The following is a 23,111-nucleotide window of genomic DNA, read 5'->3' on the forward strand; positions in this document are numbered from 1 at the left end:
CCATGATAAACCACTTCAGTATTTTTCCAGGTAAAGGCCTAACCTAGCAAAGCCATTGCACAACTCTTATGCATATATATATATGCATAAATGTCTCCTTCTCATGTAAACACACAATTTTTAACAGGGAATAGTATTGAATATCAGAAACTATACTAATTTTGGTTTTGTAATAAACTGCACTGACAAAACAAAGGTTGTTCTACAAAGTGAAGGCCACAAAACAGTGATGGAATTGTGTTTTGTTCCCCATTCCTCTTCAGAAAAACAGATTCCGATTCATATGAATAGTAAAGTCTCTGTAAAGAATCTGCTGATCCCCACACTGGTGGAGCGTATTTCTACATGCCAGCAAATATGCCGAGTCAAAGACTGAAGAATGTGGCTCACATACAAAAATGCATACTTGCCTCACTTCTCCCCCTCAGTCCAGTCTGGCAGCTTCTGTCACCGCTGCTTGAAATCTCTGCAGAAATGACGATGATGTAACAGACTGCAGAGACATTAGGCCAATTTTTTTTTTTTATGTAGAGACCAGGAGTTCTCCCTCCAGCAGCTTCCATAAGTATAGGATCTTTATAAATTGCCACCCTCTGCTGCTGGCCCCTAATTTGTCCATTCCATTCCATGCTATGGTGTCACTTCTATCAGTTTATGACCACACTATTGAAAGAACGTGTACACTACTACAACATTTGAGTACAATGTGTAATTTGAAGAAAAACTAATTTTGTGGAAAGACTCACTGGAAATGACACACAATTGCGGGATAAAAGGTTAAAATATTTTATTCATACAATTTGACCTCTTGGGGGGGGGGGGGGGTGAATCAACATATCCCTTTAACACAATGCCAGACATTTACTGAAAATAGTGCAGTCTGTACTATGTGCAGTTTGCCTGTGTGGTGTGTAGAGGGCGCCAGGTTCATGCACTGCTCAAACTACCTATAAAGGTAAATCGGGTGGTAGGTGGATGAATGGGACGTGAGGATAGCCCATTTTTGGGCTAATCCTCACGTCTCGGCTATGTTTTAGAAAACTTTAATGCAGGCAGTTTGCACGCTCTTTTTAGTGCAAAGTCAGACAGAAAACTGGAGCAGGGGCTTTAATAAATGTGGGCAAATATTTTATAATTTAGACAGAAGTATAAGATACATTTTTATGTTTTGTGACGTTGTAAACTACTTATCTTTTACTGATTACAAGTTGCACCCAATTAGTGGATTTTCTTGTGAAAATTCTGCAGCGTAATACAGTACAATTCAATTAAGTGTACATTCAGCCATCTGAGCCAGCGGCCATGAGGAAGCCTCAAAGATGGCAGCTAGCTCACAGCTGCCATTGCGTCTCTCCGAGCGAGCCGGCTGTTCCACTAAAAATAGAACCGGCCCTATTCCTGCCCCATACCTGCTCAGCTCGCTATGCTCCTCAGGAGAGCTCACGGGACGTGCGCATTTACACTTAATATGAATTTGCAAAATTAATGTAAACATTGCAAATTGCTTTTTTTACAACCGAAACTGGTATGTGACGCTGAAAATTAAACGTGACTTTTCTGCACATAGCAGACCGTGCATAACAAAAAGGTAAAAATCTGCACTATAAATAACAGAGATCTGCATGAAATACAAACAGAAAATGTGAAAATTTTGTAAGGTCTCCCATCCTCAACACATGTGCTCAGTCCATGGAATCTGACCAGCACATGGCCGGATTTAACAGACTGAGCACGAGTGTTAGCACCAGGCTAGAAGAGATCAAATGGGAACTTTCCAGTGGTTTATCCTCAACATGGACCAACTCCAATAATAACTAGTGCAGCTCGGCTGCCCCCTGCATGAGGTCACTGCCCTCCTACTATAACATGGACAGATTGTTTCCTGCCTGTAATCTACATACACGAGCCATGCCAACCTATTTATGACATGTTTATTACCCTTTCATCTTTCATAAGAGATCGAGACCAATGTGGTGCAGAGGTAAGGGTTGTGCATACAGAAAGAAAAAACTTAACCATTTCACTGCAAGTATAATGTTCACATAATGTGTTACTACTGATCAGAGAAAACCAACAATCCAGAAGGGGGCCATTACAGGCTGGACAGAGGTAGATATGAGAACCACGTGGTTGTAACAATGTGTTTATCCATAAAACTACAATAATGATGTGGTTATTCTCATCCTTGTGGTGTGAAAGATTTCTATATTGTACAGTATATTAGATTTTATAGCTGTTTAGTCACCTAGACACAGATGTATTCTGTCCATAAAGTATGATGGCTGTAACCCGAGGACTGAACACTGCCCAGGACATGTACTCCTGCCGCAGGAGTCTTAATGTCTTCTATGATGTTGGGGGTCCCAGGGAAGTGTTCAGGCTGGATGATACAGACCTCCGACTTTATGGGCTAAATACAGAGAATGTGAAGCCTGCACTAGGAAGAATAAGCAAGATCACTGAAACTAAGATGAAGACAAGATGCTCCTGCTACAAAACAGTATCCATATGTATTAAGAGGGAACTTAGATGATACCACACAGCAGCGGCTGCGGACCACTCATATGTTACAGACATTGGCGGTTAAGGTAAAATATACATAATCATCAGTACCAATCAATAAAAAGCATAACGTCCTATAATAAAGACTCAATCAGCCACCATTAATATTAAGTCACTGATGGGTTAATGTCTCGGCCAGACTCCCAGGACAGTGTTCCAGTGTCAGGAGGATGTTACTACAGGAAAAGCTGGGTGCAGATTGTGTGCGTCTCTTCTGGCGATGTCACTGAATGACCGATTGTCCTCAGGTCTGTGTAGATTTCATAGTCGTTCCCGCCCTGAGAATAAGTCACAGATAGAGGGAAATGTCACCATGATATGCAGAGAATATTGAACGCTAAATATGATTATCATTATGTTAAATATAGTTATTGCGATGGGAGTTAAGTGGGAAAGAGTTCTATGTCATGTAACCCTATACATCCCAGAGCTCAGAGGTGTAACAGATCGACTTAGCATCCACCTTCATCATAAAGGAAATTCTTATCTTATATAATCTCTTAAAGGAAACCTATAACCAGGGACCTTCTTTTCACTAAAGATAGGCTACAGAAGCCAATTACAGGTACATTGCACATCTGCCTTTTCTAAGCATTTGCATTACAATATAATTGTGTGTCATAACTTTCCTGGTTTCCTGACAGAATCCTCTGCATAGTCCCAGGTGTTGGGCTTTGGTTTGGCTGCATTTAAAATAAAACAACATGTGCCTGCTCTGCTCAGATCTTGGCCCCCACCTTTGTGCTCCTGTACAGCTCCTCCCTCTCCCACTGATGTCAGCTCAAAAGGCTGTGACCTCTGAAGGAGCAATAGGAAGGAGCTGTACAGGAGCAAAAAAGTGGGGGCCAAGAGCTGAGCAGTCTGCAGCACAGACAAGTCACATGTTTTTTGAACTAACGCCCAACCCCTGGGACTACACAGAGGATTCTATCAGAGTGCAAGGTGAGTTACAACACACAATTATATTGCAAATGCTTAGAGAAGGAAGAAATGCATATTTGCAATGTAGCTGAGATAAGCTTCTGCAACCTGTCTCTAGTGAAAATGAGGTCCCTGGTGACAGATTCCCTTTAAAGCCATCAAAGCTGTGAAACTGCTCCTAATCCACTGTATCGGTGTGGTTTTCTTTGGTGACTGGTTGATTACCTTTAAATCTACACACCCCTGTAATGGCTGCAAGGATGAAAATCTGCTGATTCTGAGAGATGAACCAAGAAATAAACCTTCTAATGTTTATTATGATGTAGACTGATGTTTCTTCCTAAGAAACCTGGTATTTAATTCCCAAGGTATCGCACACCTTGATGTAACTGTATGGTGTAATATGCATGGAAGGCCTATGCATAACAAAATCTACTGCCCTAAAGAGTAAAGGGGATGTGTCTTTTTGAGCGCACAGTGAAAGCATACAAAGCCTACAGGAAAATGTCAAAACGTTTTTTTTTTTTTTGGTCAACTAGAATTTTTTTTGTCTAGCTTCTCAGTACATGGAACAGAATACAAAATGCTGCCACTAGGAAGTCCTGCAGACATTAAGCCATCCAAGGGAGGGGGATAAAAAAAAAAAAAGATATAGCTTTTGTTATTAAGGGAAGTAAAAAAAAAAAAAATGGAAATAGCTTAATAATGGTGGACATTTTCTTTGTTCCCACGTCTCATATAAAATACTGTAACAGTTATTAGACAAAGCCATCATTAGGCCAAGCTGTGGGGAATAAGGAAAGCTTCTAAAACACAAATCATGTACAGCAGAGGGGTAAAGTATTGAATGACATAATGTATAGAGCCGTCTTCCTGTCTCCATCTGCTGGACATTGTCAGCATTAAAGCACATCTACCATCAGTGTCCTAATAAGAAGTTCCTGAGGAGCGATGTTTCTCTGGAGTTCTTTTATCAGAACTCTATGCGAAATATAAAGTTATAAAATGTATGCTAATTAGCCTGGGGGAGGGGGGTGTTTAAATGGGGACTCAGGCTACATCACCCGAGCGCCTCTGGGAGCGTCATAGTTATGCCCTCCCCCCGTAGCACTAGCAGAGGTGCTGAGGTGATGTAGCCCACCCCAAGGTAATCAGCATAAGTTTTATAACTCTATATTTCTGCAATCGCTACATTTAGAGTTATAATAAACCATCGCTCCTCAGGACCTTCTTATTAGGACACATCTAACATCAGTAAACAGATGGTACATGACCTTTTAACCAGGAATACAAGCAGAGGACGGCAATAAGGGCCATGCTGCCTGAGCCCCAAAACTGGACAACCCCTTTAATTCTTACTCTCCATCTGCAGACATAACAGTAAACGTGTGTGTACTTTTACTGGGGAATTTGGCAGGTCACATGATAAAGCTGGAAGACGACACCTTTGTGACATATTTCATCAATATTATATTGGTTGGGTATAGACATACACTTGGCACCCCCACCGATGGAATGGGACACAATGTATTGATTCTAAAACCTAACCACACTACTGTCTGCCCCACACAGGAGGGTGACAGCTAATAGCTTGTTATATAGGCCAGAGCCTTCTCTGCTAGAGCTAGAACCTGTATAACTATAATCGAAATTTTTTTTTTTTACAAATTTTTTCAATTCAGATCATAAAAAAAAAAAACTCACTGGCATTGTCTTATCTCCAAAGAAGTGGATTTGGGAAAATGCCTCCTTTTCAAGAATTCCTAGACAGTACGTCTTATCCCAGCCATTCGGGAACACGTCAAAGCTGACCTGACCACCTAGAAATAGGAAACAAATTGCTTTATTAGAACTCAATAATCTTATTTACCCTCGTCTTCACACCTTATAGTAAAAGTCATTCATTCTGCTCAATAATTTCACTGCGGGATCTGACCAAAACTGAAAAAAAAATTCATTACCTATTGAAAATGTGAGGCCTTTTCCATCAAACTCCTTCCGCAAATCTGCAACAAACTTGTCCCGAAAATGTTCTTTCTGAAAAAAAATAAAATTAAACATTATATAAAAAAAAAACTACTGCAAACAGCCAAAAATCAGCTTCCAGGTGAAGAAAAAAAAAAATCTAAAAAATATCTGTGTTAATGTTTTATACTCTCTGTAACAAATTTATTCAATTGCCCAAACAGTAACCCAAGAATGCAGGAAATAATCCCCCAACGATCTGGACAACCATGTAAATGAACAGAACTAGCGAGAATAGTAAACTTTGTGATCAAGTAAAACGGCTTCTCTGTGACCTTTCTGCTCATTTCTCCTGTAGCGACCATTGTATTTGAGAGTCTTTTGAGGTCCATCCACTTCAGGTAGATAAGAAGACTAATAATTAACATTTTCTATACCTAGAGAATATTCCTCTACCATAAAAATCCATCATGATAAACCATGGACACTTGCTCACTGTGGTAATTATCTTATAGCTATGGAATTGTTCACTGAGAGGCCTTGTAACCAACCTCCCCCCAAATCTTTTATGACTCATTAGCATAATTGTAAAAGATGATTTTTAGAAGGAAGGAGGTCACGGAGAACAAATATAAAGAGTAATTGGCCCTGGTTTATCTTGCTGGATATGGATGGTAGATCTGTGAGGAGATTAGGGTATCCAAGGACTGTCTTTAAGGAGTTAAGTCATTTTATCAGACTTCTTTAGCTTCAGCTGTCATTTGATACAGGACAGAAAGCAAAATCGACACAAACTGCTTATCTAAGGAAGAAAGGCAGAGGGAGAAGAAGGACATGGGAACATACCAATAACACAGCTCACCATTCACATCTGCACTAGTCATTTACAAATGACACAATCTGTTGAAATTTTAGTTACACTTTAAAGGAATATATTTATTTGATTTTTTTTTTATGTCCGACTTACCTTATCCAACTCATAGAACTCAATGCGTTCCTCTTGGGTGCAGTTCCTTCCAATAGGGGAGACGTTCAGCATGCCATTTCGAAACTCGACAAATGTTCCCCTAAAATCAGAACGTAGGTAGATGTCAAGAGTTGTGCCATCATACAAAAAACAATTTCTCCTTTTACAAACCTTTTCTTGGGTATCTTCATTTTGGCGATATATGCCAGGCAGTAGTTGATTACGTCTTGTAGTAAGTCCTCTCCCAGATGTGCATGGATGCTCTGAAATAATGGAAGCAGAAAGTAACCATAGAAGAATATGCAGTACAATGCTGTGGGGTGGCAGGGTGTGCTGGGCATTTTAGTTCTTCCGGCTACAGGATGCAGTAGAATTGGAAAATTTTGCAGCGTTATTAGAAACTACTGCAGAGGTCTTCATCCTGTAGCTTGAACTACATTGCCCTGGCAGGCCGGTGGTTATAGATGTGGAAGTCTCAGGTTAGTCACCACTGATATAGTAAATGCCGACCCCTGGAACTTACAGGTTACATTATAATTGTGCAGATTGTGTAATACTGTACAGAAAATGAAAATGGATGGAACATTATTACATCTAGAGTCAAATTTCTAAGGCTAAGGCCTCCCAGCTCTAAGCGCAGCTACTCGAGACCCAAACAACTGTGTGTACTGCTGTATATGTATCCAATATGTGCACACTCTATGTATGCTTGACAAAGATTCATGGTAAATCGAAACGTTGCAGTTTTTTCTATGCCTGTGTGAATAAAGGTTTAACCTTTTTTCATCATATTGGATGCTGTGGCCTTCTCTCTTTTTCTGGTTTTATTGACTGTTTCATTGCTCCCCCCCTGCTCCATCAGCACTAAGATTACAACAGGAAGTGATCACTGCATAAGTGCTAAGGGAGCAGGGGAGACAATGTCTCAAACTCATTAGCATACTTTAAAAAGTTGATTTTAGAAGGAAGACGGCCATGGAAAACAAATATAAGAAAATGACTAGTCGCAGTGCCTGGAGTAATTGTCCCTGGTTTATCATGATTGATATTTATGGTAGATTTCCTTTAATGTCTCAATAAGATAAATATATTTTCTTTTTACAAATCTTAGAATGGGGTAAAAACCTAAAAAACAACATTCACATTAACCGTGTCTACTCCTGTCTATATGGGCACAGTACAAAACTACTACTCATGTCTACATGGTGCGGTACAGCACTACTATTCATGTCTATATGGTATAGTGCAGTACTACTACTCCTATCTATATGGGCACAGCACAGTAATACTACTCCTGTCTACATGGTACAGTACTACTACTTCTATATGGGCACAGCACAGCACTACTACTCCTGTCTATATGGGCACAGTACAACACTACTACTCATGTCTACATGGTGCGGTACAGCTCTATTATTCATGTCTATATGGTATAGTGCAGTACTACTACTCCTATCTATATGGGCACAGCACAGTAATACTACTCCTGTCTACATGGTACAGTACAGTACTACTACTTCTATATGGGCACAGCACAGTGCTAGAATTGCACAATGTATAGAAACCTTGGTACTTGTTTGATACTTTCAAAGTCAGAACGCTTCAATACCAGGTTACTGCGGTACTGAATTCGGCAGATTTATCAAACTGTCTGAAAGTCAAAATATTCTTAGTTGCCCATGGCAACCAATTACAGCTCAGCTTTCATGGTTGCCATGGGCAACTAAGAATATTCTGACAGCTTGATAAATCTGCCCCAATGACTTCCACAAACTCTACAGACATCGGGCAGGGAATCCTTTGTGTAGATGTGTCGGGTTAGTGGCAGAGCAGGAACCACGTGATCAGGGAGAGGTCACCATCTGTCCATATATGGGGTCTATGGGAGGATTTTATGTAACTATGAGCTTCACTGTGACACAGGTGTAATGCACTGGTATATAGAGGAACATCTTCTCAGAGATTATTATTATTATGGATATGATAATATTATAAGCATATAATACAGTCAAATTAATGAAAATGTACAAGACAAAAAATAAGGGCTCATTCAGACGGCGTTGGTGATGCTCATCTGCAAAAAATCTGGATGTGATGTCTGTGATCAGTCCATATTGTATCCATACGCCATCCGATTTTTTTCACATATGCAAAAAAAAAAGCTGATGGGTTTCTAATCTACTTCTTGTCTTACCTAGTTGGTTGCATCATTGGAAGAAATAACACTCTGCATACGGATATCATGCATGTGCCGTCCATTTTTTGGGCGGATCCATTGACTTCTATGGATGTATGTGGTGCACATGCGAGACAAAATAATGCATGCTGCAATTATTGTCTGCACATCCGTGAAAAAAACGGACATGTGAACAGACCCATAGGAGACAGCGGCTCCATTTGCCATTCGCAAAAAAAGGATGGCACGCGGACATAAAAAACACCCGTCTACATGAGCCCTAAATTATACTATACTAGTATAGTATTTTCTGTTAACAATCCCAGGATAACCTTAACAACACATATACTACACTGTCATAAAGCACTAAAGCTTCTCCTGGCAGATCACTGGTGACCGTTACTGATCACATGAGTTTAAAAGGAAATGCAAATGTCATCAGACTAAGCCCCCGCCCCCATATGTTTGCATTGCATTTCTAAACGCAATGTACACGCCCCATGTGACCGCACCCTAAACATTCAGATAATACTTTTTTTCCTTTTTTTTGAAAGTATGGCAATACATTTCTGGGTGTCATATCACACTCAAAATTTTGCTATCGGTGCAACCCTAGCCTACAGTAATTGATTTTTTTAAAAAAACAGGGTAGATGAAGGCTGTGCAGGAGTCTATTGTTGGCGATGTAATCACACTGGTGCTGTAGTAGCTTTCCAAGGTTTTATAAACTTGTTCTACAACACGTTTCAATGCTCAGTATTGTCTCTATATCGGGTCTAACAGGAGTTACTTAGTAGTAGTTCCTTTTCACAGACATTGTATCTTAGGAAAAATATATTTCCAGACTAACCTGTTTGCAAAGAAACTTTCCATCCTTATACGCCACCAGGCCATTTTCAGCAAACACAAAGTCAAACTTTTCAACCACTGGAATGAAAATATAGATGGTTCAGGAAATGACTGACCTCGGAGGGCAGGTATACAATACATATGTATATACAAGAGAGACGACAGACAGATCTGATCCACAGTTACTTTACCATCATCTCCCAGCTGTTCTTTAATTTTATCAAAATCGGACCCTCCGACAACCCCAACCTTCACCTTCTTTCTCAAGTTCTGTAGAAATTCTGCCATGTCACTAGTGACTTTCTAAAATAAAACAGAGAAATAGGTTATTGGCCAGGTCCCCCCTGACCTTACATAGGTCTTACTGATCATATCTTATCATCTGTATCATAAAGGTGATAAGAGATTATAGAAACATTATAAACCCAACTAAATAAAAGAGAAATCCACACACAGCGCACACAATAAGGTATATGTGGAGACTCACTACTACTACAACCAATCCAAAAGCCCCCTAGTACATATCAGCAGAAATCCTGCTAAGTGGACAGAATCAAAAGGGGCTCAGCAAGAGGACAGTATGGAACTGTATGTATACAGACCAAAGGAGCCGATCTCCAACATGTATTTCACGTATACCCTTGACAAAGCACTCTATGGAAAATACATGTTGAGAATCGGATCCTTTGGTCTGTATACATACACTTTCATACTGCGCTCTTGCTCGGCCCTGTTTGGTTCCGTCCACCTAGCAGGAATTCTGCTGATATATACTAGGGGGCTTTTGGATTCTTTGCAGTAGGAGTGAGTCTTCCCATACATTTTGTTAGTATACATGGTGACCTTATGTGGGTCCTGTTTCTGTGTGTTGTTCCTCTTTGTTATGTGGTTTTAGATCGGTTATCCAATAAATTTATGCTTTTATTAACAATGTAATGTGTGTGCGGTCTTGGATTTCTTTGGTCTGGTACGCTATTTAGTACTGAAATCCTTGGGTCTATTCTAGGCTGTGCACACCTGCAAAAAACGGATGACATGCGGGTCAGAAACTGATGACACATGGACCATGAATCTGTAGAGTACAAGAAACATATAAATAACCAGTGTGGACGGTACAACAAGTGCACATTAGTTAGCGGCTTCCCCACAGGTTTATCACTAACCCCCTGGCGTATTACAGGTAACAGCCCTGCAGGGACTCTGCTGGGATACATCCCATTTTGTACATTTATGTGCTACAGATTTTCACCTTGATATAAATTCATCTATGGAGAGTTTGGTAATATCCGTGTGTGAACACAGCCTTAGACTGACTGCAGGTAAGTTATTCCCTCATCACATCTCTGCACTAGATAAGCAGAAAGGAATGGAAAAGAAATATAAAGTCACTTTTATGGCATCATTGTATAGTGTAATAGGATTTATGAAAAACTACAACTCCCAGCATGTTGTGGTTAGTGTGTAGCTCCCATCACATGCTGGGACTTGTAGTCTCATTATATATATATATATATATATATATATATATATATATATATATATATATATATATATATATATATATATATATATATGTGTGTGTGTATGTATGTATGTGTGTATGTGTGTGTGTGTATATTATATTATATCCTGGAGAACACATATGGTAAAGGAAACACTCCATTAGCGAGGTGAGAGCCAGTGTATAACAACAGAACTACATGCCCTGTCACAGGCTGATGGGAGTAGTAGTTCCCCGGGTCACCAGTACCTGTCGGGCAGCTGTCAGTGTCCCGTCCACATCAAACAAGCAGAGCACATCCCCTCGTTCAGCCATAGCAGCGCGCAGCAGTGGTCGCTCGTTTCCTTATGAATGAAGTGTCCTCTCTCAGCTTCCGTCGTCCGGCCACATCACAACTTCCTCATCACATGACCAGCTGAAACTACATATCCCACAAGCCTTCTCTGTGCGCACTGCATTATGGGATGTAGTCCCTGTATCAGTGCCCGGTGACAGGTATGTAACCTATCCTGTATGTGTCATGTCAGCGCGGAGGTGACACCTAACCGCAGGCTCCCGGCTCTGCTGCATGTCCTGTCCTTTATCATTGGGAGAAGCCTCTCAGGTCTCCGGCAGCCCGGACCCTGTAGCTGTTCATGTTAGTGTATAAGCCTGTGATAAGGGCGCCCATTACGCTTCATGTAGTTTTGCTTTTAAGTAGATTTCCTGCAAACAAAACACATTATAACTAAGTCCATGTTCACATCTGCGGTATAAACGCCTGTCAGTCCCTGGCAAAACAACCAGAGGAATAGAAGTGCCCTGCCGGTGCTATGGCTGCCCAAGGGCATAGAGGTTCCTGTCAGGGAGTCCCTCTCTTGGTGCTACACACAGGGGCACATGTGTCATAGTTTTCTCAAGTTATCCCAACCTATCTTAACCCCTTAGTGACGCAGCCTGAAAAGGCTTTAATGACCGGAGCATTTTTAGCGAATTATCGGAAGCAGCGTTTTAAAGAGAACCTGTAAAAACGGCACCAGGAGCCGCTTACTAGAGTAATGAGCTCCTAGTGCTACAACAGACGCCGTAGTGTTACACTGCTAGCGGTATCGGAAACATCAGATAACGCGAGCAGTCATGACCGGCCTAAGGAGTAGGAGGACGGTCCGGGCAGTCACCACCCCCTCATGAATGCGGTACAATTCTATTGTACAGCGCAGCAGTGTTTGTTAGCGTTATCGGAGGATTACGCTGCAGCGTCTGTTGTAACACTAGCAGCTGCTTACTTTAGTTCAGTTTTTACAGGTGACAGGTCATAACCTTTTTTTTTTTTTGTGTGTGTTGTCTTTAAAAATGTTTTTTTTTTCCAGGACACATAGAGCTAGCTAAAACGTAATAAAAGTTTAAACTTTTTTAAAACTTTTTATTGAAGGTTAAAAGTGGGGGGAAAAAAAAGGTTTTTTTGTAATTTATAGTTCTTTTTTTTAAAAATTTTAATTAACTCAAAATGAACATTATAAATAATTCCCTATTGTGTTTCAGTTGTTTTGATATATGATATGTACAGTCTCGGGCAAACAAGGCGACTATGGTGATGCTTTTTGTAGTGTAGCGGGGGATTTTTTATTTTATGGAGAAATGTCATTATTTTTTAAGAATATAATTTTTTTGTGTGTGTTTGCACTTTCTATGTCCCCACCCTGAGGTCATAAAAGACCCCTGGGGGACATTTTCACATTTTTATTTTCTTTCACAGTTTTCCTATGTCACTGAGGCATCTATAAGGGTGATGCCACACGTCACGGTTTTGGACAGTTTTTAAGCACGTGCTCTCAGTCAGTTTCAGAACGCATGCGTTTTTGAATGTTTACCATGTAATTGGCTGGTTTCAATCTGTTTTGCTTCATTTCTAGAAGTGTAGGCGGCTGTGAACCAGCTAAACACATGGTAAACATTCAAAAACGACTGAAAACACGTGCTTTAAAGTATTGTCATACTGTCACATGTTTCCTTTAGGTTTTGGGAAGAAGGTGCATTTCAGCTCCTAGTGTTCGACCTGAGGGAATATCCAGAAGGTTCTGCTCCTTTGATCCCAGCAGATGATGTTCTTGTCTTGAAGCAGGTGACGTCTCCATGGCGCAGCTCATCGTGAAGTCCTTGTGGATCAGACCTACAGGTCAGCGGTTTTCGGTACAACTGTGGAAGTGTGCGCTACCTTGCAGGACCTCGTGTATTGGTTTTGGGAGAGCTAATCGCCCTTTACATGGAGCAGTTTCCCCGTTACGGTCATCAGATAGGAAGCAGCAGATAGACTCCAGCGGCTTCTCTACATCTTCACCTCCGCAGACTGATGACTCCACCAAGTTCACGCTGATCTACAAGTTTCCCGGAATCCGATTCTGCCGGGCGGTGTCCAGGCTGAAGCTTGTGCAGACCACATTGACCGTCTTGATTCTTCCGCCAGTTTATTATTACTACTTCCAAGGACACATCACACATTTCTCTGCCATGTACAGCACCGGTACCGCTCTCTGTGCGGGCCTCATGCTGTATGGGCTCAGTTATTACCTGCGTAGACTCATAGGGATGATGTATGTGGACGAGGACCTAACAACGCTGAAGGTTTCCCACTTGACATTTTGGGGAAACAGAAGAAATCTATTTGTTCCAATTGAAGACATAAAACCGCTTTCAGAAACCGGAGACAGCAAGGTGGAGACTCTCCGACAGTTTGCCCGATACAGCGGACCCGATATACTGTACTTCACTACCCGCTATGGTCAGGTCCTGGAGAGAGAGAAGTTCACTATGGTTTTTGGAAAGTTAGAATAATTTATATATAAAAGAAGGGTCTCCATACTTTGTCTCACTGCGTTTAGTCAATGAATCTGTACAAATCCCATCCACTGCGCTGCCTATAGGTGCACAAGATATGACCGGATGTTACCGGGCCGCACCGGCTTTTGTAATATGTGGTAATGGGGGTGAGGTTACTGCACCAAAAACATGTAATAGCACCTAATATCTGCATGTAACTCGTTCAGACTTGGTCTTGGGTTTTGTAGCTTAGGTCTTCATATAAGGACTAAAACAGACGCCCATAGAACAGTCCATGAATCCCGGATCATGCAGTGTCCTCCTTAAAAGGCCAACCACAGTGAAGGGGACAGGGATATATACATGGAGCTCTTATTTCCCTGCAGGACGTCAGCACTGATGCAGAACGGTCATGAGACTTATTAGATCAGACTTCACTATGATGCAAGGAGTCCGTGACACTGGACACTTCATGGTCTGTGATTTTCGGACAGACGAGTCTTCTGAATCTGCCTTTACTTGAATAACAAACCAGACCAAATCCACAGCAGTAAATTGTACAGCGAGAGGTTATAAATCTTGTGAACAGTACTGCGTGTACAAATGTGTGCAGCCTGTGGAAATGGCCCAATATGTTGGCCCGATCCTATGACCATGGATTGGGAGTCCTTGCATTATACATCATCATGCAAGAACTTCCCATCTGCCGGCAGAACTTCAGCACTGGCGATGTAACAGTTAATACATTTCCATTTGCTGCAGTTCTGCCGACAGATTGAAGTCCTGACATCATACTGTATTTCTGTATGATGCATGGACTCCCATTCTGTGCAAGATGTCCAATACCTGGGATCAGGCCCACACAGAGACTTCACACAAAATTCAGACATGTCTTTACCCTACATGCGTTCTTGTATATTTACTATGTGGCTTCTTTGAACATTTGTGGAAGCCCTGGAATTATAAACTGGCAGATATTAGGATTACTCTCCCTTTCCACTGGCTCCATGCCAGCACCTGCTAACGCGTGAATGGCATGGTTTTTGCGTAAAAGTTGCGTAAAACTTTTGCGTTAGCAACGGGTGCAGTTTTGGCCACTGACGCAGCCACTTGCCAGATTCATCCGGTGGCTTGAGCCTCTTTGTGTATTCGTTGGCTCCATAGGGGCGGGGCTTCCGATAAAACTCCCCCGCTATGCATATAACAACTTTCAGGAAGAATTTTTCTTGAAGTGATGTTAGAGGCAAAAAAAAAGGTTTAAAATCAGAAAATCCACATCAAACCCAGGATATTTAGCCTGAAATAAAGAGACTCACAAGAATAAACTTACAAATACATTTTATTTCTTACTAAGTAACACATATAGCATTATTGTGAACATGTTTGGCACTGGAGACGCCTCGCCCGCTTCCCATGAGCACCCGGTACTCGTGCACATTACAGCCTCCTACATATTTGGTCAACAGAAAAACATGGGCTGCAAAGGGTCAACATGAAATTTACATTATGACTGGGGAAAAAAAAGCATAATTATTATTTGGATATTACACATTCATTACAAGCCTTGAACATGCCACATACACACAAGTATCCAATTAATCACATTATGGCAGGAACTGGTTATCAAATTCATTGTTTTTGGAAAAGCCGGTCTTAAAATAGTGTAGAATCGCCAGCAGGTGTGGCTCAGCGCTGGCTAGAAGGGATGTATGGCGGAGGATCAGGCATGTTGAATGTCATTATGCCCCATTCCTTGATAACCCAAAAGATAAGGTGCCTCCCTCAGAACAGCCGGACACAGCCTGTGGGGACCTTGTATGGAATGAGTGTGTACAGAAAGCTATTCACAGTATATGGCAACCTCAAGAGTAATAATAATAATAATCTTTATTTATATAGCGCCATCAAATCCGTATCCATTCTTCATGCACATGATGGGCCTGTTGGGGGGGAATGTGTAGAGTCCCAGGACATATGGCTCACGATGCAGATGTCATAAAGTCAGACTACAGTAAGTTGTAATGGTCCAGATATGTAAACATGAACTCAGCTGATTGGTTATGCTGAATGCTTCAACACAAGGCAGTAGCTGGAGACAATGGCTGATGTGCTGCTTAATGCATCAGTGTATGGAAATAAGTAAAAAAAATAGAAAAATAACATTGGTTCCTGCTTCAGCAGAAAAGGGAGCCTGCACGAGCCTAGAGCCAGGGGTGTCTTTTTTTTATAACTTTTTTTTTTTTTTTTTAACACTATGCTGGAATAAAACCTCTAATGCACATAAAAACCTGCAGACTTTTTTAATCTGCAGGTTAGCAAATTGATGTTAATTTTTCAATGATAGAAAGTTATAGACTTTCCAATCCACATTCTGTATCAATTCCTCACGGTTTTGGTTATCTGCTTATTTATTATTCTATAGAAAGCTTCTATGTTTACTTTCAGTGGACCATGGTCACACAGGTGCACGGCCTGGTAAGGTGATGTCACACAGGTGCACAGCTCGTGATATCCCTGGTCATGTGACGTGACACAGGTACATAGTCGGTTATATCCCTAGTCATGTCACACAGGTGCACAGTTAGTTATATATCCCTGGTCATGTGATATCTCACATATACATCTCTGAGTACTATTATAACAAGCTGTGCACCTGTGTGATTTCTATTCACTGGAAGTAAACATAGAAGCTTTCTTTAGAATGACAGCAAGCAGAGATCTAGAAAACTGTGAGGAATTGATACAGAAAGTGTATTGGAAAATTGTATATTTTTTTATAATGCAAAACAATAACATTGATTTGCTGTAATGGGAACACCTCCTTATGTTTCTAATATTTCTATTTTTTTTTTTAGTTATTGCTTTCTGTTTTAAAAATTCCTGCCATCCGTCACTTTAGTAGGGGAATGTGATCTCACATTGACCCCTTAACAATTTCATGAATTTAATTCTCTGGCCAGAGGTCACAACCTCCAATGATAAACTGGACCTTAACACTGCTGCTCCATACGAGGGACAGAAAGTTGTATCACTGTGACCGGATAAAATCATCAGGGGTAACAAAGTTGGTCCTCAGGCTGTGATCATGTGCCTCACTCGGGCCCAGAACCTAGACAAAGCACAGACTAGTTTTTCCCATTGTAATATGTTCCGCACATTTAATCCCTGATAGTAAGTCAGGGAAGGCTGCGGATACAGAACTTGTGCTCCTCTAGATACATCCTGTTCTGCAGGAATTACAAATCACTCGTCATAACTTAATCTGAACTAGTAAACTAGCAGGGGATGTCCAAAGTAAAGGCTTCCCCCACTCATGTGCTGGTCCTAGTATATTACTGCAATATTACACTGTGTCGATGGAAATGTCAAGCCGAGAGCTCATAGGCAGAATAATACTGAGCTTATACAGTGGGTTACAAATACCCATTTACCTTTATAACACTCCTAAAATAAACAAAATGTAAAATATATTTAATGGTCACCAAACAACCTAAAGGTCATCCAGAATCTAGTGATCAGGACGGTTTCTCCTAAGGGTAGATGGGAATCTGTCGGCAGTTTTAACCATACAAAGCTGCAGTGTTAGGTATTATGTGTAACCATATGTGTTTGTTGTTAGTAGCAGCAGGACTGTGAAAAATGCAATTGTATTCCAGGATTAGAGTTCTCAAAGTTGTCTACATTGAGATGCTCCGCAGCAGCTCCCTTCTTACTGCTGTTACTTACTGCTATTCAACCAAAAGCCCGCTATAGCTGTTACTCAGAGCAGAGGGGAAGGGCCATGGAGCAGGAGCACAGCAGTGTGAGAACACAGCCCCTTGGTAAACTAGCTACAATCCTGAAAATAAATCCATTTTCCCACATACACAAAAGAAAACTCTACAAGTCGGCATTTTGGAAAAGTCAAAATATAACGTAAAAATATCTTTGCTGTAGATTATACCATTTTCTAAATTTGCACCAAATATTAAAAGCTCCATATAAGTGTAGTGAAAGCACAATGGCAGTAACATGTAATGTCCTGTACAGTGAGGAGTGACTCCTTCCTGACAATCAGAAATCTGCTGCCCATCCCCCACACGTTACACGACAGAGCCATAAATACCACGTTATCATCGTACGGATTCTATGTGATCTGGTTACAAAAAAGCGTTTCATTAGAAGACACCGAATTAGGCAGCCATAAAATACTGTCTATACTTTAGAAATAGTTGTGATCCTATACTTGAAGCCTAAGAAATATCTATGTACAGTATAACATGCAGGTACAGCCGTTACATTGTATGGCGGTATTATATGAGCATATATAATCTCTTCTTATATTCTAATCTAACCATTAAAATCTGAATAGGGAATCAAACTCACAAACAAAAATGCTCACATTGTGGCGACAATACATGGTATGGGGGAGGAGAGAGAGGGGCAAAAAATTCTTAAATTCATCATTGATACAAGACAACGCAGACACAGATTGGACATTTTCTTAGTATTCATTTCACAGTCTTCGTGTTCCATAATTAACAATATTAATAATTTGTTACTTCATATCCCATAAGATCCCTGATAAGGGTAAGGTGTAGACTAGAAAAAAAAAAAAATAATTTTCCTATGAAAATATATATTGTGGCACATTAAAACGGCTTTTGGTGGAGACAAGGTTTTGGCTTGGGAGCTAAAATAATCTCCATCCATTGTAGTTAGACCTGAAGTGTGCGTATATGGTAGAGATTAATAAACACAACTTATTTTGTGACCTCCTCCTCTTCCTCACTTTGGACTAAGGCAACAAAGTGGAGAACACATCTACTTGAAGTCTGCCAAGATGTCATTGAAGATGTTTAAGAACAGGTGGGCGTGATGCTCCTTGAAAACCAGGGTGGGTCTAAAGCGAATGGACCGATCTCCAGAACCTCCCAGCACAACACCTGAGGAGAGAGAGATACACATCACTATTCACACTGTGCTATCGTTGTCAGGCTTTGTTCTCATTTATATTTAGGGGGCTTAAACTTCATTCTGTGGCGTTACTATAAGGCGCTATTTTCCGGGATGAAAGAACTTTAGACTTTCAAAAAAGTATTAAAATTTATAGGAAATATTTAACCTGATTCTAACTGTTGTCCACCAGATGGAGCTCCAGCTGTGGAAGTTGTCATTGTACACAGGCCATGGGAGAGTAGGGTCAGGAGACGACTCCATCTCCTAAACTAAAGCACTGAATAAGACCTGTAATGATGACATGATGGGTGACGAGCCATACATATTGCTGTCAGGTCTGTACCGATCTGCAACTACCTGATCAGCACCATGGGCAATATTCTCAGTCTTCAACATTTGTTCTATCAGGAGAACAAGAGCAGGACCCTCACACCCCTCTCCAAAAACCATCTGTGTCCTGTGTCTTGCACTGACACAGTACATACAATAATTATCTTTTTTTATATTTTGCAAAATGAGAAATATTTAAGGCCCCCAAAAACCCAAAATGAATAGTTGGATAAATTACAATTGTATACATTGTAGTCCGCGATCTCCATCAGTACCATAGAGACTGAATCTAGTAGCAAGCACATGTCTGAGCAATGCATGGTCCCCCTGTTCTTGTATATAGTACAGGTGGTTTGGTCGGATAGCAGGTGATGAATCCCTTGTGTAGAATGGGATATTTACGGTGGGACCACCCTTCATGGGGTTAGTACAAATACAATTTATTGCAGCTACGAAAACAGCGGGAATTTGCTTCCCATTAATTTTCCCATGACTTGTCAGAATTAATGCAAGACCATGGTGGATAAAGATAAATCCGATTCCACCCACAACGTAACCCGCTTTCTGATAGAGATGTATATATATCTCTCTATCTATATATATATTTTATAGCAGAAAGCAGATAAATATCTTTTTTTTTCTTTTTTAAGTTTACTTTTACTTTAGAACTTTAGGTTTACACTGCATGGATCAAATGTTCCCAATCATTCTGCCTTAAAGGGAACCTACCACCATGATTCTACCTATAAAGGTAGATTGCGTGGTAGGTGGATGTAAGGGACGTGAGGATAGCTCTTTTTAAAGCTAATCTTCACGTCCCCGCTAACTTTTGGTACACTTTATGGAACTAATATGTAAATTTCGTTATGCGGCTACTGGGTCGTGGAGTAGCCGAGCACGAAGCTACACATTACTCCTCCTACCCTGTTGCGTGCGGCGCGCAGCTCCTCGTAGCTGCGCGCCCTCGTCCGACAAGCCGGCTACTGCGCATGCGCAGTAGCTCCGGCCTCGGAGCTGCTCAGCCGCCGTCCTGCGCAGAACGCCATCATGACGGACGAGGGCGCGCAGCTACGAGGAGCTGCGCGCTGCACGCAACAGGGTAGGAGGATGTGGCTACTGGGGCGTGGAGTAGCCGCGCTGTGTAGCCTCGTGCTCGGCTACTCCACGACCCAGTAGCCGCATAACGAAATTTACATATTAGTTCCATAAAGTGTACCAAAAGTTAGCGGGGACGTGAGGATTAGCTCTAAAAAGAGCTCTCCTCACCTCCCTTACATCCACCTACCACCCGATCTACCTTTATATCTACAAGATAGATTCTGTAGATTTATTCTTAATGGGGACCTGTCACCAGGAATGTCATTTTCAGCTGGTGACAGGTTCCAATAGCCTCTGCTGTGCTTTATCAGCATTCTGAATCATTTCTGAAGTCTATAATAGTCTAATTTACATTACCTGGCGCCCTGCCATCAGCGTGTGGTAGTCCCAGAGGAGGGGCAGCTATAGCCTGCGTGTGCCTGCATCTCTGACATGCAGTCTCTCTCTCCTGCACACCATCCCCCTCCCTCCCCTGCATGCTCAATGCACATGACAGGAAGGGGGGAGGGTGCACTCACCACATGCTGATGGCAGGGAGCCAGGTAATGTAAAATAAACTTATAAAAACTATCAAAATTATTCAGAATGCTGACATAAATCAGCATTGCATAGGCTATTGGAACCTGTTACTACCTAAAAGTGACATTCCTGGTGACGGGTTCGCTTTATGTTGAATTTGTATGCAAGTCTGAACAGGTATATTTTGTATGTTTCACTTCCGGCAAATATTTTTTGGTCCCTGTGACAAATAGATTTTCACCATTTTGAGTTATGGGTAAAGGGTTAACAATAAAGCTTCATTGCAGAGATCTTTGATAACTCTTACAGCTGTTCTTGCAGCCTATAAATTACCAGCATCCGGAGGTCCATCTGTAATTAGGAGTCGTCTGTAGGTCGTGTGTCCTTAAGTCAGGGACCACCTGTTTTGCTGGATTGGCTGCCGAACAGCCAATCTGGCAAATAAACGCCCCTAGCAACCAGCCATGGTCATTATTGGTCAGTGATGTCCCCTTGGCCAATCACAGCCGTGGCTAGTAGATTGGGGGGTCAATTACGGTGATATTCTCCCGTATTATAGACCGGGTGCTTAGTCAGGTCAATCAGATGCTCACTTATATTAAGTTGTCTTACCTTTGTTTCTTGCTGTTGCTATCAACTTGGTTCGAGCTGCATCATTTGGAGTGTCAAACGAGCAGAATGTGCCCCGGCCCCTGGCCCTGCTCACAAGGTGCGGATAGCGGGACTGTAAGTACACAAACATTATGTCACACACAAGTCAGCATCCAAATGGTTACTTTTTCAGTGTATATTAAAGGAACTCTACCGGTACGTGGTGGTAAAGTTAAACTAAACATGATTGAGTTTATCATAAGCACTGATTTTTTTTTTTGTTTTATATGGCCATTTCTTTCTGGAAGTTTTAAAATTATCTCAGCTAAAAAAAAAAAAAAAACACCATGCACTACGCAGGCTACAAAAAGCAGAACATAATGCTACACCGCAAAAGCACTTTCCAAACCACAGGTGATCGTAGGGGTGCTACAAGCAGCTGGGTTACAGATTGTAAGAAGTCAAAAATGTGGCCCACTCGTTAGACATTACCATACTGTACTACTACATGTAAAACATGACTACCGGCAGTCCCCGGGTTACATACAAGATAATAATAATAATTCTTTATTTATATAGTGCACACAGATTACGCAGCGCTGCACAAAGCTTTCCAAATCAGTCCCTGTCCCCATGGGGCTCACAATCTAAACAACCTACCAGTATGTTTTGGAGTGTGGGAGGAAACCCACACAAACACGGAGAGAACATGAAGATGTTGACCTGGTTGGGATTCGAACCCAGGACCCCAGCACTGCAAGGCAGAAGTGCTACCCACTCAGCCGCCGTGCCGCCCTAGGTTTGTTCTTAATTTGAATTTGTATGCGGAACTGTATATTTTAAAATTACAGACAAACTACAGACAAAAAAAAAAAAACATTTTGTGCGGTCATAGGAACAAGGATCAACAATAAAGCTTCATTACAGACCCCTAACAGCTGATCATTGCAGCCTGGGACTAAAGTAACATCCAGAGAGGTCTGTCTGTAACTGGGGGTCGTCCGCAAGTCAGGTGTCCTTAAGTAGAGGACCATCTGTACACCATTTTTGAACAAAAAAATGGCACCAAAAAATAAAGTATAGCATGTTCTTTTCTCTCAATCTTTCACGTATTTTTGACCCTCTACATCCCTTTGGCCCCTGTATTCAGGATCATGCAGTGTGGGAATGTTAAAATGTATGGATTTTCTCTGCTGTCATCTTTCTATAGAAAGTCTAATAGATTTGCTCCTAGAACACAGGATTAAGGCATCGGATTCTCTACTTGGTTATACTTCTCAGGTGAAGAAGACCATGGATAAAGGCGGCAATGTGTCTTCTTACTCCCCGCTAATATTAAACCCTTATACCCATCATGGCAGGTAACACAGCATTAGCTGTGCTTGTATCCGCCACATAAAAGGAAGACAAGTCGTATAATGCAAGGCCAGAAAACACAAATCAATAAGCCATTATCTGACTGCACTAGGTTTTTGTTACAGCTCAATGGACTATGAGGATCTGAATGGGAGTACACACAAGCGGTGGCAGAGGCTGCAGGCAGCACAAGGCACAATCGCTTGCTGCAGCAATAAATCTCAGGGAGAGAGAGAACAGGATCATTATAACTCCCCATGTTCTGTGGAGCACGAAATACAGAGGGTGGATTAATCCGAGCCGTAATAAACAGAGGACGGATATTGGAGATACGTCTAATGTTCCCTGCCATTTATATCGGTAATGTTATCATTCCTCGTCTTTACACCCATCTCATTAGTGTCACTGCAGAGGAACTGCGTCACACGCTACACAAGGAAGACTTCAACATACTTCTACTCCTGACAAATATTGGCCACAGCAATGTGGTCACACACCAGGGATCGGCGGGTGACCTACAACCCTGGATTTAGATTGGTTTT

General features: G+C 41.4%; 3 protein-coding genes across 10 annotated transcripts in view; 1 reads left to right on the top strand and 2 right to left on the bottom strand.

The window, feature by feature from the left end:
• Nucleotides 1–770: 770 nt before the first annotated feature.
• PMM2 (phosphomannomutase 2) lies at nt 771–11,389 on the bottom strand. Its single transcript, XM_072120767.1, has 8 exons — nt 11,191–11,389; nt 9,632–9,743; nt 9,442–9,518; nt 6,587–6,678; nt 6,416–6,515; nt 5,445–5,520; nt 5,188–5,303; nt 771–2,840 (listed from the first exon to the last, which is right to left on the bottom strand). The coding sequence occupies exons 1-8, from the start codon at nt 11,254–11,256 to the stop codon at nt 2,739–2,741; spliced, it is 741 nt and encodes a 246-aa protein (XP_071976868.1). The 5' UTR covers nt 11,257–11,389; the 3' UTR covers nt 771–2,738.
• TMEM186 (transmembrane protein 186) lies at nt 11,209–22,941 on the top strand. Of its 6 annotated transcripts, none has more exons than XR_011849364.1 (2): nt 11,209–11,436; nt 22,695–22,941. XR_011849364.1 is itself a non-coding variant. In XM_072120765.1 (2 exons), exon 2 carries the CDS (start codon nt 13,054–13,056, stop codon nt 13,750–13,752), a length of 699 nt encoding a protein of 232 aa, XP_071976866.1. In that variant the 5' UTR covers nt 11,279–11,436; nt 13,040–13,053; the 3' UTR covers nt 13,753–13,782. The 6 variants fall into 6 exon arrangements, 4 of the variants coding, with proteins under 4 accessions (XP_071976866.1, XP_071976867.1, XP_071976865.1 ...); XM_072120765.1 differs by lacking the exon at nt 22,695–22,941 and adding an exon at nt 13,040–13,782 and having other exon boundaries at nt 11,279–11,436; XM_072120766.1 differs by lacking the exon at nt 22,695–22,941 and adding an exon at nt 13,043–13,782 and having other exon boundaries at nt 11,279–11,436.
• The window catches only part of ABAT (4-aminobutyrate aminotransferase), a 91,752-nt gene continuing 83,699 nt past the window's right edge, over nt 15,059–23,111 (bottom strand). For all 3 annotated transcript variants that reach the window (XM_072120760.1, XM_072120759.1, XM_072120761.1), the window contains exons 15-16: nt 21,235–21,346; nt 15,059–18,662 (exon numbers count right to left, since the gene is read on the bottom strand). In XM_072120760.1, the coding sequence (XP_071976861.1) occupies nt 18,541–18,662; nt 21,235–21,346 (234 nt within the window). In that variant the 3' untranslated portion in view covers nt 15,059–18,540. The remainder of the gene's footprint in view (nt 18,663–21,234; nt 21,347–23,111) is intronic.

The sequence above is a fragment of the Engystomops pustulosus genome, chromosome 8, assembly GCF_040894005.1.
Source record: "Engystomops pustulosus chromosome 8, aEngPut4.maternal, whole genome shotgun sequence".
NCBI lineage: Eukaryota > Metazoa > Chordata > Amphibia > Anura > Leptodactylidae > Engystomops > Engystomops pustulosus.